We start from the raw sequence: 18,792 nt of genomic DNA, 5'->3' as shown, positions 1-18,792 counted from the left end.
CTCGCGCTCCTTCGTCTCAGAATAGGACTCGCCTGAGCGCGGATGAGCTATCCCGAACTAGTAATTATGATAGCAGTCGCTGGGTTATTCACACCCAATCGTTAAACAAGCTCGTTAAATGCTTAAATTCTAACACAAACTTTCCCTCCTTATTATCAAAATTCCTTGACTGCTCGTTAACCATTTTAGAAAAAATAAATTAACACTCACCAATGGGTTCCTCCTGTGTTCCTCGTCTTCTTCCCAGTCCTCCTCCTCCTCCTCCTCCTCTTCTTCGTTTGGTAGTGTCTGCAAATCAAGTTTGGTGTCAATTAACTGTGTAAACATCAACATACTTTTTATTTTTACAGTAAAAAAAAAGCCCATCACTCACTGCTCCAAAATGATATCATAATAAATTGGGTGCAACTTCAGCATGTGGTGTACCCAGTGCAGTCTAGCCCAGTATCACAAGTCTACAAAATGACCTGACCTGTCTCCCAAAACCTAGTCCTGATTTGAGTATGTAATGACCTAACCACAATGTCCAGGCTGAAGCTCCTAGGCCAGAGGAGTGCGCACGCCTTTTTGAGGGTGTCAGATGCCTGAAATAGCATATTTTTACTGTGCAAAGCAGGTGAAGTCACTCATATTTATCTATTTGTATATATTTCATGGTGGCAAAATTTAAATTATTAGTTTCATTTTCACCAGTGACACGAATTTGTGGCTGTTTTTCACAATAGAATTTCACTCTAATAAGTGAATCAGACCCCACAGAAATATTACCAGTGTGTGTAGGAATGAATACAAAGATAAACACATACTTTGATTTAACTCTAGTATGTCTCGTGGATCATCAATAAATAAAAAACAAAATATCTGGACAGGCCACTCTTGAGCCCGTTACCTTCAATGACACCCCAAAACAGTCCCTGCGCCAAGTGTGTACCCCATATTTTGGTTGTGTTAGGTGTGCCTATTAGCAACTACTATTTTTACTGAACGAGGGACACATGATCCATATAAACCATTAATACTACCTAATAATATTAAACAAATTATATACATGCTACCAGGTAATCATGAGGATTAATGTTATTGTAATTCTCACGTTTACTCAACCCTACTAAACCTATCCACCCCGCGCCCACCTAGCCTCCAGCAGGTGCCCACCCTGGCTCGCATAACCATAGCAGGGCACGATAACAGAAAACCTTATTCCCGATAACCGATAACTGATAATGGAAAACCTTATCAGTGATAACCGATATTCGTTAACACAAATATAGGCGATAACCGACACCCGATATTAATCCACAATTCCGATACTATCTAGCGACAAGTCCGATAGGCGAAAACGATACTATATTGATATTTCAAATAAAAAACATAGATGAATTCATATTTTCATTATCTGTATTTTTAAAAACTTACAAAATCTGAAAACCACACGTTGACACGTACATATGGACGGTAATACTAGAAACGCCTGAACCGGTGTTGTGTTATTTGGCGTCCCCACCGACAAACAGTGGTCTCTCGTGAACTGCGCATGCTCAGACCAGCAAGCGTAGACCTGAACAGTCTCACAAAGCTTTTTAACCGTAATTTAGAGTTGCTGGAAGGCTGAATCAGACATACAGTACCACTACCACCATCCCCGATGTTTCTAGATCGACACTCTGTACGAGTTGTATTTATATGTACAGAGTGTCGTTCCAGAAACAGCGAGGATGGTGGTACTGTATGTCTGATTCAGCCTTCCAGCAACTGGTCTTAATGTGTTAAAAAGCTTTGTGATACTGTACAGGTCTATGCTTACTGGTCTGAACATGCGCAGTTCACGAGAGACCAGTGTTTGTTAACACAAGCGCCAGCTTTTGACGATGGGACACCAAATAACACAACACCGGGTGCCTTCAATACCATGGCATGCTCACAAACGAATATGGAATATCAAATTTGAGGTAGTGAATAATCATTTTGGGGGAAGAGTTAAATGATTTTTCTCTTTGATATATTGATTTTTGAGTCTAACATAAAAAAATAACCTAGTATTTTAATGTTGATGATCTAAGTACGAAATCTCTTCGCCAAAGATAATTCATACCCCCAAGTTTTTTCATAAAATACCGGGCACCCGGGCCACGCATGCGAGTAGGGAGGAGACGTTTTTTTTTTTCTGAGGCTGAAAAAAAGTAGCGATTATCACTAGTTTGGTTACAAAAATAACGAAGATACCGATATATATTTAAATAAGCAGCGGATGGCCGACAACCCGATTTTGTTATCAGCGATAAAGTATCGCGATAACGCCCAGCTATGCGCATAACTCACCACCCACCTTCCTGCAATTACAGCTGATAATGTAGTACTGCTAACACTTAATATAACACGTCACGTCGTAGGGTATTCGTATCTTACAATTTTACTGAACACTAGTCGACCTGTCCTCCCCCGCTCACCTCTGTTGCGTCTCCTCATTCCCAGTACTACTAAAATGGATTCGCTGAGGAGAAGCACCTTCCACAGGGAGAGCGTGTCAGTTTTCCTTGTTCCTCACTGGCTGACAGCCACTGATGAGGCTGCTGGCCAATACCAAATTTAAAGTGCATATTTCACACCTTTTCTTTCTCCTTATTTTGTCCATGCAAACAGTTTAATACTTACTAAAAAATGGTCATTATCGTAAATAAATCTGTCTCAGGAAAACAAATAACCAGTGAGACTGGCAAGGAGAGGAAGAGAGCTCACCATGCTGTGCCCAGTGACCATATTGACGTGTGTGTGTGTGTGTGTGTGTGTGTGTGTGTGATATACCCAATACCCACTACAGGAAATCCCCTAAATACGAAAGGGTTAGGGACTGAAAAAACCTTTCGTTTATCGATTTTTCGTATATCGAAGCCATTTCCCCCATAGGATTGTTAATAAATAGGGGGGTTAGGGACCAGCGCCAGCAAAAAAAAAAAAAAAAAAAAAAAAGTTAAATATAACTATGCTTAAAAGCAATTTACTACTCACAATACAATGAAACGCAAGGCTCATAAATAATTAAAAACAATTACCATTTCCTGTTCCTTTACTGTTATAGAAATGCATTACATATGTTAGGACAATCCCCTCTAACTCGTCACTACAACTCATCACTTAACATTGCCAATGTTTACTTCCCAAGCTGTGAAAGGCCAGTTTCGACTCTCGTGCCCGAAACACGTGCCAAACAGTACACCACCGCACCACTCCAAGCCCCCCCCCAACCCCTCCATCACCCTCACGTTTCCTCACGCTGGCTGGGATGTGTTTCGGATTCGAGTCGAAGCAAGGGGTTCACAAACTGGCAACGCTAAGTGATGAGCGTTGAAGTGGAGGGGACTGGACATGGACACTTGCTGCCTAATCACTGCGAGTGTGCGTGAGGCTGTTGACGGCGCGCGGCGACCGATATAGACATCGGGTACGAAACAGTGGAGAGGAAACTGTCGTACTTTTCGTATATGCGAATCATTTCTTTCGTGAACCGAAAATTGTCCTATATTTTTTCATCCGAATTTTTCATACATCGAGCTTTCGTATATCGGGTTTCCTGTATATATATATATATATATATATATACATATATATACATATATATATATATATATATATATATATATATATCTATCTATATATATATATATATATATATATTGTTACACCACCGGCTAGAACTTACTTTAGTTATACAATCGTAGGTGTACCAATTACCATCCGCCTTAAAGGCAAACTAAAACAAACCGACACTAAAACACTTGCATTTACTGAGACCAAGCACTTAAACACAGAATAAAACTATAAAGCATAAAAGTGGAAACACATGGGTACAGCACCACACACCGGCTATCTGATTTCCAGCTTTCGAGCCATAACTCACTTCTCAAATAAATTCACTACACAATGAACAATTAATACGTCCTCACACAACTAGTGAGCGTATGTTACAAAATAAAACTAGAACAATACTTATGTATGGCCGACCCACGAAAGACCAACACCTTGCCACCTCCGCTTCCAGAACACAACTAACTAACTCCGGTACCCCAACTACCGATGAAAGCCGTAGGCTGACGTGGCAGCATTCAACCATCGGTTGAATGCTAACTATTTAATATAGTATAAACAACCATTCCCAACCTAGGGTCTTACGGTTATTGCCCACGTACAAAGGCCTGCAAGGCATGAGCCTGATACAGGTGAAAACTAATTAGATAATTATGGTTATTTGCCTCACACCTCCCTCCTAAAGATAAAACCACAGGTCTTCATCATATAAAACAAAAGTTTACAAAATAAGAATATACGAAAATATTACATTTCTATGTGAGAGCCCGAGACAATGCATCTGCAATCACATTATGGCATCCCTTAATGTGACGAATTTCCAAATCATATGGTTGTAGAGCCAAACACCATCTGGTAAGCCTTTGGTTCTTATTTTTCATCCTGTTTACAAAAGTTAAGGGATTATGGTCACTATATACAATTATTTTACTATTACTATGTCCAAGGTAGATCTCAAATTTTTCTAAGGCAATCAACAAAGCAAGAGCCTCTTTTTCAATTGTAGAATAGTTGCGTTGATGTGCTTTAAATTTTGAAGACAAATAACATACAGGGTGTAGGATTTTATAAGAACTCTCTTGCAACAATACTGCACCAGTAGCATAATCACTTGCATCCACTTGCAGAAGAAAGGGTTTACTAAAGTCAGGACTTTTAAGTACAGGTTTGGAAGTTACGATCCATTTAACTTTGTTAAAAGCCTCTTGACATCTTTCTGACCAAACAAATGTTCTTTTCGGACTCACAAGATCTGATAATGGAGCAATTACATCAGAGAAATTTTGACAAAAATGACGGTAGTAACCAGCCATGCCAATAAATCTTAATAATTGCCTTCTATTACTAGGTACAGGTAAATCATTTATGGCGGCTACCTTTGCATCTATTGGGGCCACTCTTCCCCTTCCAACCACATGCCCCAGAAAACTCAAGCTACCATATCCAAATTCACTTTTAACTAGGTTGATGGTAAGGTGGGCTTCTCTAAGCCTCTGAAACAAACCTCTGAGGGTTAACATGTGTTTTGCCAGTCATTAGAGACAGTAATTATATCATCAAGATAACCATACACATTTTCCAACCCATCAATCACATTGGTGATCAATCTTTGAAAGGTACAAGGTGCATTACGTAATCCAAATGGCATTACTCTATATTGGTACAAGCCGTCAGATGTTACAAAAGCACTGATGCTCTTTGCATTATCAGTTAATGGCACTTGATAGTAACCCTTTAGCAGGTAAATTTTGTCAAGAACATAGCATTTCCAACGGAATCTATGATGTCGTCAATTCGAGGAAGGGGAAACGAGTCACTCCTAGTTCGGGCATTAACTTGGCGATAGTCCGTACACATTCGCATGGACCCATCTGCTTTAGGAACCAATATGCAAGGAGAAGCCCACTCACTCTTACTCTTCTCAACCAAATCATGCTTCAACAGAAATTGAACTTCTTCTCTCAATATATCTTTTTTTTGGGGTGACATCCTGTATGGTGCTGTGTTTTCAATCAACACAATGTCATGCTCCATAACAGTACTTTGACTTGGAACATCAGAACATAAATCTCAAAACACACAAAAGTTCCTTAATATCATATTTCTGTTCTGCACTCAAATGGACAAGTTTACTTTCTAAATTCGACAGAGCATTAGAATTATTAAGCTTCACATTACATTTTACATCAAAGTCACAATTAATAGGTTCATCATACGCAACATCCTGACACAATGCCTGTCCTTGACCTTCACTATGACCCTCTTCCTGGCCATCATCTCTAGAACAATATTCTTTCAACAAATTCACATGTACAACTCTCTTAGTTTTACGACGCCCTGGAGTAGATATTACATAATTAAGGTTACCCTCTTTTCCAATCACTTCATATGGGCCCTGGTATCTTGCCTATAGTGGGAATTTTATAATGGGCAAAAACAACAAAACCTTATCTCCCACATTAAATTCTCTTTCAACAGCAGAAACATCATGGTGAACCTTCATTTTTCTCTGCGCAACTGACAAATTCTCACTTGCAAACTCCTGCATATGCTTTAATCTATCTCTTAATTTTGCCACATAATCACTTAGATTGGTATCCTTTTCTTCATCTATCCAGCTCTCATGCAGCAATTTTAATGGTCCCCTTACATCTCTTCCAAAGAGTAGCTCATTTGGGGAAAACCCTAGACTTTCTTGTGTAGTATTACGGATAGCATACAACATTAATGGAACTCCTTCATCCCAGTCCTTAACAGACTCCAAACAATATTTCGTTAACATGGACTTCAAAGTTTGATGGAATCGTTCGAGCGCTCCCTGACTTTCTGGATGATAGCAGGAAGCTAAATGCTGCTTAATTCCTAGTGATGCTAAAACTTCCTTAAATATCTTGGAAGTGAAATTCGTGCCTTGGTCAGACTGGACTATTTTAGGGAGACCAAACTGCGTGAAGAATTTTATAAGGACGGGAATAATAGATTTGGTGGTTATGCTTCTCAAGGGCACAGCTTCAGGATAGCGGGTGGTAGTGTCCATGATAGTTAGCAAAAACTGATGTCCCTTTCTGGTTTTCTCTAAGGGACCCACACAGTCTATAATTACCCTATGAAATGGTTCAGAAACCACCGGGATGGGTTGCAATGGAGCTCGAGGCATTACCTGATTTGGCTTACCAGCAATCTGACAAATGTGGCAGTTCTTACAAAATTTTGCAACATCAGAACTCACTCCTGGCCAAAAGAAATACTTCAGTATCTTATACAATGTCTTCTTAACACCAAGATGACCACCTATATGATCGTGAGCTAAACTAAGGACTCTGTCACGATAACATGTTGGCACTACAATTTGGGTAACAATGCCATGTCTCACTTTTGGGGACCTCTGGAGGATGAAATTTTCTCATAAGAATACTTGATTTAAGAAAATAACAGACCGACTCATCTTCACTCTCAGCCTCCGAGACTGCCCTATCCAACAGTTTGCCTAAAGAGGGATCTGCCCTCTGAGCCTCCACCAACATCTCACGAGTCACAGGAACATCACCCGTCTCTACCGAAGACTTTATCTCACTACTGGAAGTACTAACAGGCTCCTCAACCATCTCATCATGAATAGCCTCATTAGGGAATACCTTATCCAAATCAAGGTCAACATCAGTATCCTTGACAGCGTTCATTGATTGGCTCCTAGTGACAATACAAGAAGGGAACAATCCAGGATTCTGTTCTGTCAACTTTACTGCAGGGTCAAAAGTTAAGGGATTAGAACAGACTACAGGATCCGGAATTATACGACAACCAGCAATATCGTTGCCTAGCAGAAAGGTAACTCCCTCAACAGGCAAAGAATCCTGCACTGCAACAGTTACAACCTGAGAAATTATGCCAGCCTTTAGGTAGAGTCTACATAATGGTAGTGTGGTACATTCATTAATACCTTTCAGCACAACAAACTCCCCAGTGTACAAATCCTCAACAAAAGGAACAATACTCCTTACCACAATACTGTGCGAGGCACCTGTATCACGCAGGATACTGACAGGGATGGACGGACCGGCCTCAGAGGCTGACACACTACCCTCAAATCGGAATGGTTGGAACAGCTGTTGACACTTATTAGACGTGGTTAAAACAGGATCACTCACATCTGCTGGTTTAAAGACATAATTAATAACAGGTTTTATATCGGACCTACTCTGATCTTTCTTCTCCAACTTAGGACAACTTGCCACAAAATGACCTGGCTTCTTGCAGTAATTGCAAATTTTAGTGTCAAAACTTGCACTGTTCACACTTTTCCCAACATAATCAGTACTCAAAGGCTTACCAACATGTCGAGTTGTGTTCTGGTCAGGATAACTCTTTCTGTTAGCCTTATGAATTAGATTATAGTTTTCAGCTAAGAAAGCTGCTCTATCAAGTGAATCTACCTCTTTTTAACATAAATATACTCTTATATCATATGGCAAGGTGTTCAAGTACTGTTCTAGCACCATAAGCTCACGTAACTGATCAAATGTGGTTACTCCACGAGATGCAATCCACCTATTATGCAATTTCCTCAGCAAATGTGCATACTCAATAAAAGTCTGATTGGGAGTCCTGGCAGAGTTACGAAATTTAGACTGATAAAATTCTGGAGTTAACTGGTAGGCTTGGAGGATAGATTCCTTGACAATACTGTAATCTTTCTGCTGGTCAGTCATCAAGGAGAGGTAGGTTGAGAGCCCTTTTCCTTTAAAGGAAGTCTGAGCAATTATGGGCCAATACCCTTTTGGCCATGACAAACTTGTGGCAACATTCTCAAACTGAAGGAAGTATTCCTCAGCATCAAGTTCATCAAATACAGGCACAAACTTACAGCACTTTGTCACATCAAATGCCTGCTCTCCAATAAGGCCCATTTCAGACTTCTTTTCAAGCATGGTCAACTGAAATCTTCTCTCCTTCTCTCTGTCTTCCAACTTCCGCTGCTCAACCTCTAACTCCAAAGCTCTCAGTGCATTTTCACTGAGACAGGTAGCCCCCTCCTCCTCACACAAATGTAAGGCCTCCTCCTTAATAACACTAGTATTTACCAGCATTTTAATCACAGCGTTCTTAATCTGAATCTTCCTCCAACTTTTCCTAACAGTAATTTCGTAATGCTCTGCCAAAGCAATCCACTCATCCTTCCTTAATGTACCTGCACTCAAAAACTCTAGTGATGGATTATCAATGAACTTTTGTACATTCATCTTAATATTATGCACATACTCTATTGCAATAGATGGATCCCGGACAGGCCCCAATTTGTTACACCACCGGCTAGAACTTACTTTAGTTATACAATCGTAGGTGTACCAATAACCATCCGCCTTAAAGGCAAACTAAAACAAACCGACACTAAAAACACTTGCATTTACTGAGACCAAGCACTTAAACACAGAATAAAACTATAAAGCATAAAAGTGGAAACACATGGGTACAGCACCACACACCGGCTATCTGATTTCCAGCTTTCGAGCCATAACTCACTTCTCAAATAAATTCACACCACAATGAACAATTAATACGTCCTCACACAACTAGTGAGCTTATGTTACAAAATAAAACTAGAACAATACTTATGTATGGCCAACCCACGAAAGACCAACACCTTGCCACCTCCGCTTCCAGAACACAACTAACTAACTCCGGTACCCCAACTACCGATGAAAGCCGTAGGCTGACGTGGCAGCATTCAACCATCGGTTGAATGCTAACTATTTAATATAGTATAAACAACCATTCCCAACCTAGGGTCTTATGGTTATTGCCCACGTACAAAGGCCTGCAAGGCATGAGCCTGATACAGGTGAAAACTAATTAGATAATTATGGTTATTTGCCTCACAATATATATATATATATATATATATATATATATATATATATATATATATATATATATATATATATATATATATATATATATATATATATATATATATAGGCATCAGCTCTCAGTGATTTTACTATACTAGGCTACTACTACCCTACTCACCTAGACTTACGCAGGCCCACCCACGTAACCACATTACTCACCACCAACCACCATGAGAAAAAATCACCCCTCCCACAAACCATTTCACAATATATATCAAAGCATTTGTGATCATATTTTTACAAATTTTTTCAACACTTTCTCATCTGGTATAATCCATTACCCAATATCGGACCATCTACCAATTTTCCTTAATGTTAAAGTTCCCTCTAAATCTAAGAATCTACATAAAATTGAGTTTAGGGTAATAAATCAAACAAATAAACAAGAATTTGCTCAAAAAATCAATATGATCACTTGGAATGCTCTCCTTAATGAGCACGATGTCAATGACAACTGTAAAATTTTCTTAGACAATATTAAAAAAGCTTTTAGTGATTGTTTTCCACTTAAATCTAAATTGATAACTGAAAAAAGATTAAACAATCCCTGGATATCACAGGCAGTACTAAACTCTATAAGGACAAAAAATTATCTATTTAAGGACTATAAAATTGGTGCTGTCACCGAGGCTCAATACAAACAATACCGTAACATCCTAAATAATACTATAAAACAAGCTAAAAAATCTTACTATATGGCTCAATTCACTAGTTTTAAAAATAACACCCGTAAAATATGGCGAACAATCCACCAACTTTCTAATCATGACCATAAGAAGAGTTCCACAAATAACATAATCTATAATTGTAAAAAACTCTCTGAACCTTTACAAATTGAACAAGCTTTTAATGAATTTTACACAAATGTTGCGCCTAAAATAGATCACAGTCTACCACCTTCCACCACAGACCCTCTCAGCTTTCTTCAAGGTGACTTTCCTCATTCAATGACAATTCCTATAATTATCCCCCAAGATGTAATTACTGTAATTTATTCCCTTAAAAACAAAAAGTGCAATGTGCATGAACTTTCAGTATTTGTATTAAAAACCAGTAGTAACCAACTTGCAATACATTTGTCTATACTCTTTAATAATTCTATCAATAATGGTAAATTTCCTCAACTCCTAAAACATGCAACTGTTGTCCCCATCCATAAGAAAGGTCCCAAAGATGAACTAAGTAATTATAGACCAATATCCTTACTAAATGTTTTTTCTAAGATCTTTGAAAAAGTAATGAGAAAATTCCTCATAAATTTTCTTGAAACTAAAAACATACTTAATCCAAGTCAGTTTGGTTTTCGTCGTGGTCTAAACACTTTCGATGCCTTGAGAACTTATTCAGAAGAAATCTATAAAACTTTAGATAATAAACAGTCATTATTAAGCATCTTTGTTGACTTCACCAAAGCTTTTGATACAGTCAGACACGATATATTATTACGTAAGTTGTATTACTATGGAATTAGAGGTATTATTCATGGCTGGTTTCAGGATTACTTGTCCCACAGAACTCAATCAACCAAATTCCACACTTGTCTATCTGCATCTCTACCTCTTCAATACGGTGTTCCACAGGGCAGTGTCTTGGGTCCAATCCTGTTTCTCTTATATATAAATGATATTACTTACATATTTACAAACCTTAAAACAATCCTTTTCGCAGATGACTCAACCTTAAATATTACTGGTGAAAATCCTACTGACATGATACATATAGCAAACACTGACCTACAAACCTTTCATAAATGGTGTCTGAGTAATAGATTAACAGTGAACTTAAACAAAACATTTTATATGCTGTTTACTAATAAGTCACCATCAATGCTTCCGTCCCTATTTTTTTCCCAAGACATTATAAGCAGAACTAATAAACATACATTATAAGGAATAACGTATGATGATACCATGACCTTTAAGCACCACGTAACAAACCAAATCCTTAAATTATCCAGGCTAGTATCTCTGTTATATCAAATTAAAGAATTAATGCCCATTGATGTTTTGAAAATGTTATATAACGCACGTCTTACCACACCTGTATTACTGTACGCCTATCTGGTGCAACACCTACCCCACACACCTGTTACCTCTGTTTAGACTTCAAAAGAAAATAATAAGAATTATTACAAACAGCGACTACTTTGCCCACACACAACCTCTCTTTAAAGAAACAAATTCCTTAAAACTTTTTGACATAAATAAGCTACAAATTGGGATTTACATGTATAAAAAGATCAAAAGTGAAACCTCCGTGTCTTTACAGCCACAACATACTTATTTCACCCGTACTCATGAAAATTTACTTACACCTGCCCATAATTTAACACTTTTTCAACACTCACTTTCTTATTCAGGACCTAAAACATGGAATTCTATTCCTAATAATATTAAAGCTCTAAATTCAATACACTCCTTTAAAGAACAATTTAAAAAACATATTCTTCTCAATTATAATTATTAAGTCCATGTATCATCTGTCAGAGTGTGTCCTCAGCTTAATCAATTATCACCTTATACTATTATTATTGTATTAATACTATTACTACTTACATTATCAGTTACAGTACTACCATATTATTTTTATAAATCAATTACAATTTTTGTACTAATGATATTGTGTTGATATTATCACTTTAATTATTATTTACACTACTATTATTTTATAATTATCACAATGTTAATTATTATTATTATTTCTATAACTTATTATTATTATTATTATTATTATTATTATTATTGTTATGCCGGACGTGTTACTTGGGTTCCGTGTCGCCGTCAGGAGACTCCGTGGGAGGGAGATATGTAAACACTTTGCACAGCTTCTGTAGTTTAATATTCTTCCTTAGTAGTACACTTCACTCTGACTCTTCACTTACCACTAGCTTACTATGACTGGGACTGGGCTCCTCTCGCCCTCTTCTCCTATATATATCCAGAACAGTACAGTCTAGAATGTTACAGTATATTTTAGATCATACAAGAACATGTAGCTAAAATATATGCGAGTTGGCAACACTTCCCGCCTGGCGCCTGGCCGCGCCCCGTGGGGCGCGGACGGCTCGCCTTGCTCCCCGCCCCCTTGCTCGTTTCTCCGGGAGCCTTCTAGAGGCCTATGGTCGCCGGGGGAAGCTTCCAGCATAACATTATTATCATCATTTTACTTTTGTCATATATTATATGTTTGTATGTGTATATATATATATATATATATATATATATATATATATACATATATATATATATATATTATATATATATATATATATATATATATATATATATATATATATATATATATATATATATCTATATATATATATTTATTTTTTGTTTGCTATAAAAATATATATATTTTTATTTTTGCAAAATTTTTTAAAACCGGCACCAAATTTTCCAGTAATGCCAAAAAACCAAACAGCTTTAAATGGGCTCCCTGCACTAGTAAATTATTGTAAATACATAATTGTATAAAAAGGGATAATAAAATGTTTCAAATGTTTCATCTATTTGGGGGGATTTATATCATGGCACAAATTTGGCCCATCACTGGTACGCAGTAAAGCCACAAATTTGGCCCGTCGCTGCTACACGGTAGAGCCACAAATTTGTCCCGTCGCTGCTACCAGGTTAAAGGAGTTATCTTTGTCACCAATAGCATGGGTAGTCTGAGGAAGAGGGAGGAGGCAAGTGAGGTGGGGTGGCGGAGGTGGAGGCAGCGGCCGGTGACGGGAGCGCGGGGTGAGGACAGACGGTGGCCGACGCAGGTGAAGAACAAATTTAAATAAAAATGAGAACGTGTGTTTCAGTTGTTTCCATGACCTACTAATGTATTAACCCAATAGCAGCGACGGGCCAAATTTGTGGCTTTACCGTGTAGCAGTGACAGGTCAAATTTGTGGCTTTATCGTGAAGCAGTGACAGGCCAAATTTGTGGCTTTACCGTGTAGCAGTGACGGGTCAAATTTGTGGCTTTACCGTGTAGCAGTGACGGGCCAAATTTGTGGCTTTACTGTGTAGCAGTGACGGACCAAATTTGTGGCTTTACTGTGTAGCAGTGACGGACCAAATTTGTGGCTTTACTGTGTAGCAGTGACGGACCAAATTTGTGGCTTTACTGTGTAGCAGTGACGGGCCAAATTTGTGGCTTTACTGTGTAGCAGCAACGGGCCAAATTTGTGCCATGATTTAAACCCCCCAAAATAGATGATGTGTAAACTGATCACAAATGCTTTGATATGTATTATGAAATGGTTTGTGTGAGGGGTGATTTTTTCTCATTTTTCTCGCTTAGAGGGACCATTAAGAAACATGATCCCCGCTGCTACAACCACTGGGTTAAAAGGCCTTTCCCTCTAAGCAAGGGGATGTACTGAACATTTTACAACACACTGGGTTACTAAGTGAGCTGAACATTTTACAGCTCAATATAACGGGTTCACCCTTTGGGGGCTTCTGGCGGGGGTAATGAAGGCAGGGCAGGAAATGAGTAGAGAAAGCTTACCTATTTCTCCAAGCTGCTGAAAAGCTTGTTGGTGAAGAATTACTTGTCGGTGAAGAGACTGTTGTTGAGGTGAGGAGTGCCCTGTGTTATGGAACCTCCCGGCACTGCTACACCAACCTGCAAATGCGTGTCCACTCTCAAAGTCTTGTACCAGGAAAGACGGCATGGGATAATATATTATAAAATCTCTCTCTCTATCAAGGGCTGTATAACATAAGATAATTAATCGATACTCTCTCTCTCATATTTGTTTTTTTACATACTTTTCTTCCTCTACCCTCCCTCTCTCCAACACAAAATGTCTCCTGGTCCTCAATAACGAGATTCACTTATATTTATCATTAAAATAGTTAATTCCCCTTGTTTCTTGGCAATACAGTGTATTTGTATATGCATACAGTCCCTTACAAGCTGGATAATATTACACGTAATAGGAATGATAATAATGACAATAATAATAATTACAAGATAATTTAATACTAAGCTATTCTAACCTAAAACTTATTCAAACCTAGCCATACTTTTTTTCCTTACCTCCCTTGGCTGGGCCTGGTGGTGGGCCCAAGCCGGCAAGTGTTTATAGCGGCCCCATCTAGCTTTCCCTTGGACAGTCCCATACAGTCCAGGATGATGGTGGTGGTCTTCAGGACAAGTAGTCTGTGGCAGCGACTGATTCAAACCCTCATCATCCATGACGCAGTGAACGCAGGACCGGAACGCTAACCACTCAGCCACCGTCTCCTTCCCCAGCCTGTGTTCCGACGCCAAATATGCAAAAAGTAAAAACATATGCCTCAATGTGTCATCCCAGACTATATATAAAGAGAATTAAATCTAAGTCATCCTAACTTAACCAAACTTTAATGAAACTAATCTAGCCTTAGCAAGCCACTGTCAAAACAATATAAACATAAATATATCTCCAGGTGTGTCCCCCCCAAGACCATATATTTCGAGAATTAAATCTAAGCTATCCTAACCTGCCCAAACTTTAATGAAACTAATCTAGCCTTAGCAAGCCACTGTCAAAACAATATAAACAGAAATATATCTCCAGGTGTGTCCCCCCCAAGACCATATATTTAGAGAATTAAATCTAAGCTATCCTAACCTGCCCAAACTTGCTGAGCTATCCTAACAAGACCTAACTTAACCTGGTAGTAACAAGGGCCCAAATTTGTGGCTTTACAGTGTACCAGCGACGGGCCAAATTCTTGCCATATGTAACTTGATATATTAAGAAGGATATAAACCCCACCACCGACCATCAGGATCCACCGGGAAGAAGCCTACCGGCGCAATAGGCCAAGACGTAAAAATAAATAAATAAATAAACAGATGATGCATAAAATGATCACAAATGAATTGATATATATTATGAAGTGGTTTGTGTGAGTGATGATTTTTTTCTCATTTTTCTCGCTTAGAGGGAAGGGCCTTTAACCCAGTGGCAGCAGCAGGGATCATGTTTCTTAATGGTCCCTCCAAGCAAGAAATATGGAAAAAATCACCCCTCACACAAACCATTTCATATTATATATAAAGCATTTGTGATCAGATTATGTATCATCTATTTTGGGGGGTTTATATCATGGCACAAATTTGGCCCGTCGCTGCTACACGGTTAAGCCACAAATTTGGCCCGTCACTGCTATATGGTAAAAACACAGGTTTGGCCCATCGCTGCTACATGGTAAAGCCACAAATTTGGCCCGTCACTGCTATATGGTAAAAACACAGGTTTGGCCCGTCGCTGCTACATGGTAAAGCCACAAATTTGGCCCGTCACTGCTACACGGTAAAGACACAGGTTTGGCCCATCACTGCTACACGGTAAAGCCACAAATTTGATGTGTCGCTGCTACCGAGTTAAGAAACATGATCCCCACAGCTACCGGGTTAACCGTACCTGCCGTGCACTCTACTACCACAATGAAATAAAACAAATATATACTGCGTTGCACCCCAAGACAATATTTTAAGAGGCGGGGAGTATGGAGATGACCGTAGCCACCTCTCCCGCCAGTGACATCAACGGCAGTGTGGTGAGAGGCCTATCCTGCCTATTTATCCTAAACAAGTGGGTGTTATTCCAGAAAAAACACCCAAGTCTCATCACTTCACACTTATTTATATATTCAAGGGCTGAAAAATATCGGAAACATTAACAAAAAAAAATGCCCGGTCAGCACTAAGTTATCCTAACCTTGGAATAACTTAGATTTTAACGTAACCTCCTGTGAGAGCAAGATAAAAATTGACAGACAAAATAGGTCAATTCCGGCCCTCACGGTACCATGAGCAGACCTCTAGAATAACACCCGATGGTCTAGGATAAAAAAGTTGGAAAATTTCATTTAGTCGGCGCAACATCTGTGGCCATATGCCGGAGAGAGACAGAAGGGGAAGGAATTAAAGAAGGGAACAGATCCCAGGAGACGGGACACAACCCCCGATTAATACCTGGTACACTGCTGGGTGGACAGGGGCATAGGGTATCGGAAAAGCCTCACAAATTTTCCCACTCTGCCCGGGAATCGAGCCCAGGCTCTCTCGGTTGTGAGCCGGGTGTGCTAACTGCTAACCACTGCACCACGAAGCCCCCAGGTCTAGGATAAGATACTGGTCATCGCTAAGTTATCCTAACCTTGGATTAAACTTAGATTTTAACCTTAACCTCCTGTGAGAGCAAAGTAAATATTGACAGGCAAAATATAGGTTCATGCCAGCCTTCGCAGTACCAGGAGCATGTATAACTCTAGAATGACACCCGATGGTCTAGGGTAAGCACATGTGGTCAAGGCAACAACGCTAACCTACATATTCCCCCTTAGAGTTAATAGGTTCACCACCCCAGGTCATCACCACCACATGCATCACCTAATATCACCACAATCACCATCAATACCACCTCAGACACATGTGAAATCACAACCATGACGATGAAAACGCAAAAAAATCAAGAGAAATAACACTGAAATAAATAAATCTGAAAAATTCGTAAAATTCACCCCGCCCGCTAGACGAATCACCCTTAAATCACTTCTAGCTCACGTTAACCTTCAATATTTCCTGAGTAACACAACCCAAACCTCATATCTGCAATAATACAACACAAATACACCCTAATCCTTAATATAGGAGTACCCAGGCATCTTACACTGGTCAAAACTCACGGATATAAGGTCACGTATGGTTCGCTCCCATCCGCCGGTTACGCCCTTATGACCTCACCGCTAAACGCCCATAATTCAATATCTAAGACCCTCACACCTCATTTGACCCCATACATTAGGTCATTCATCTTAGTTCTCCCTCTCATAGCGTTCAAAGTTCTTAGGTGTTATTGATAACTGAGATAATACATCAATATGGTTCGCTCCATCCGCCGGTTACGCCCTTATGACCTCACCGCTAAACGCCCATAATTCAATATTTAAGACACTCACACCTCATTTGACCCCATACATTAGGTCATTCATCTCAGTTCTCCCTATCATAGTGCCCGAATGTCTTAGAGGTCATTAATAATTAAGGTCATATATGGAGCCGGACACCCCAAGCCAGTTATATACTTGGCCTTTCTGACCTTACCGGCTTATATCCCGCTCTCCAACTTCACACACAGGAATGCAATGCACGTGTCGCCCTGCCCCTCAAGCCCCGTGCCGCCACGTACTCTACTTTACCGGAAATCAGTAAAAAACGATGAACTTCTGAACGACCACGGCGGCCATTTAAATCCACCTCTCCCCCCCACCGATACATTTTCCCTATTTCCACCTATTACAAGCCTTAATTCACTGCCCTCACCCGCCCAAAACAATCACAAGGGACTATTTACCGTTTCTAGACGCATGGCTCCCTCGGCAACAGGATAATTCGCTTCAAAAAACACAAAAATATAAGAGCCGACTCCCTTCACGGATGACATTGTGGCTTCCAGGTGTGTGCGAGAAATACCTCGTCGGGGAAATAAGTCGCGACACTACCCACTACCCACGTCCAATGGGGTAAAGACAGCAAAAAACGTCTTAATTTGCCTTGATTTATGTCTCTTTAACCACCTGTGATCTATATATAAGCGTTGAGATTGCCCAAACCAGGAGTGAGTATCAGCTCAGAGTAGTTCCTCCTATGTAATCTCCTATGTGTTTGTTTTAAAGCCTTCTACTGATTTTAAGTGTTTATCTGATGTATTTGCAGTGTATTGAAGTCGCAAAGGGACAGTTAAACGATAGCAGTGAGTGATATATTGAAAATTAAGCATTGTTTAAAGTCCCCTTTGCGAGCTATTTTCCGGCTGCGAGCTGATTCCTGCCAGCTCAATAGATTCTCGTACTTGAATTAAATGACCCTGGAACTGTCTTTTCCGCTCCAATAACTAGATTTATTTAGAGATAGGGTCGAAATGTTTAATTAATAGGGCTTTTTTTGCAGTGCTTAGGTATATTATCGGTGACATAAATAGTTTTAGTTTAACCTCGGAAACATTAATTACTCTATTTAACTGCACCTTTGCCCTTTTATCGCGTGTCCTGTCATTAGTAAACCCCAATTAAGTCCTGCCGGGGCCTTAATAACAGCGGTAAGGCCTTGGAATCATTATTATTCGTTATTAATGGGTTGGTCTGGGTCTGGGTCTCGGCACATGTTGTGAACGAAACTGCAGAAAGTATAAAATCCTATCACTCTTCAGCACGGGCTTACAATATGATGTAATGAGCTTATATGTGGGAATAATGGCTTCAGGGAGTTCTTAATACACTTAGTAGTCTCCCTTACGTGAAGCATG

General features: G+C 39.4%; 1 protein-coding gene across 8 annotated transcripts in view; it reads right to left on the bottom strand.

The window, feature by feature from the left end:
- Window positions 1–18,792, bottom strand: part of LOC127006822 (histone H3.v1-like) — a 28,768-nt gene extending 9,976 nt beyond the window's left edge. Inside the window, exons 1-5 of one of the 8 annotated variants that reach the window (XR_007759781.1) lie at window positions 17,842–17,978; window positions 14,532–14,748; window positions 13,998–14,114; window positions 7,584–7,732; window positions 211–288 (exon numbers count right to left, since the gene is read on the bottom strand). Coding sequence is in view for 4 of the 8 variants with exons in the window: in XM_050877172.1 (XP_050733129.1) it covers window positions 211–288; window positions 14,532–14,690 (237 nt within the window). In the remaining 4 variants the exon portion in view is untranslated. Of the gene's footprint in view, window positions 1–210; window positions 289–7,583; window positions 7,733–13,997; window positions 14,115–14,531; window positions 14,749–17,173; window positions 17,231–17,591; window positions 17,788–17,841 lie in introns of those variants that run through there. The other 7 variants (XR_007759780.1, XR_007759782.1, XM_050877172.1 and 4 more) reach the window with 7 other exon arrangements.

Source organism: Eriocheir sinensis, chromosome 33 (assembly GCF_024679095.1).
Source record: "Eriocheir sinensis breed Jianghai 21 chromosome 33, ASM2467909v1, whole genome shotgun sequence".
NCBI lineage: Eukaryota > Metazoa > Arthropoda > Malacostraca > Decapoda > Varunidae > Eriocheir > Eriocheir sinensis.
This window is presented reverse-complemented; position numbering and strand designations above follow the sequence as displayed.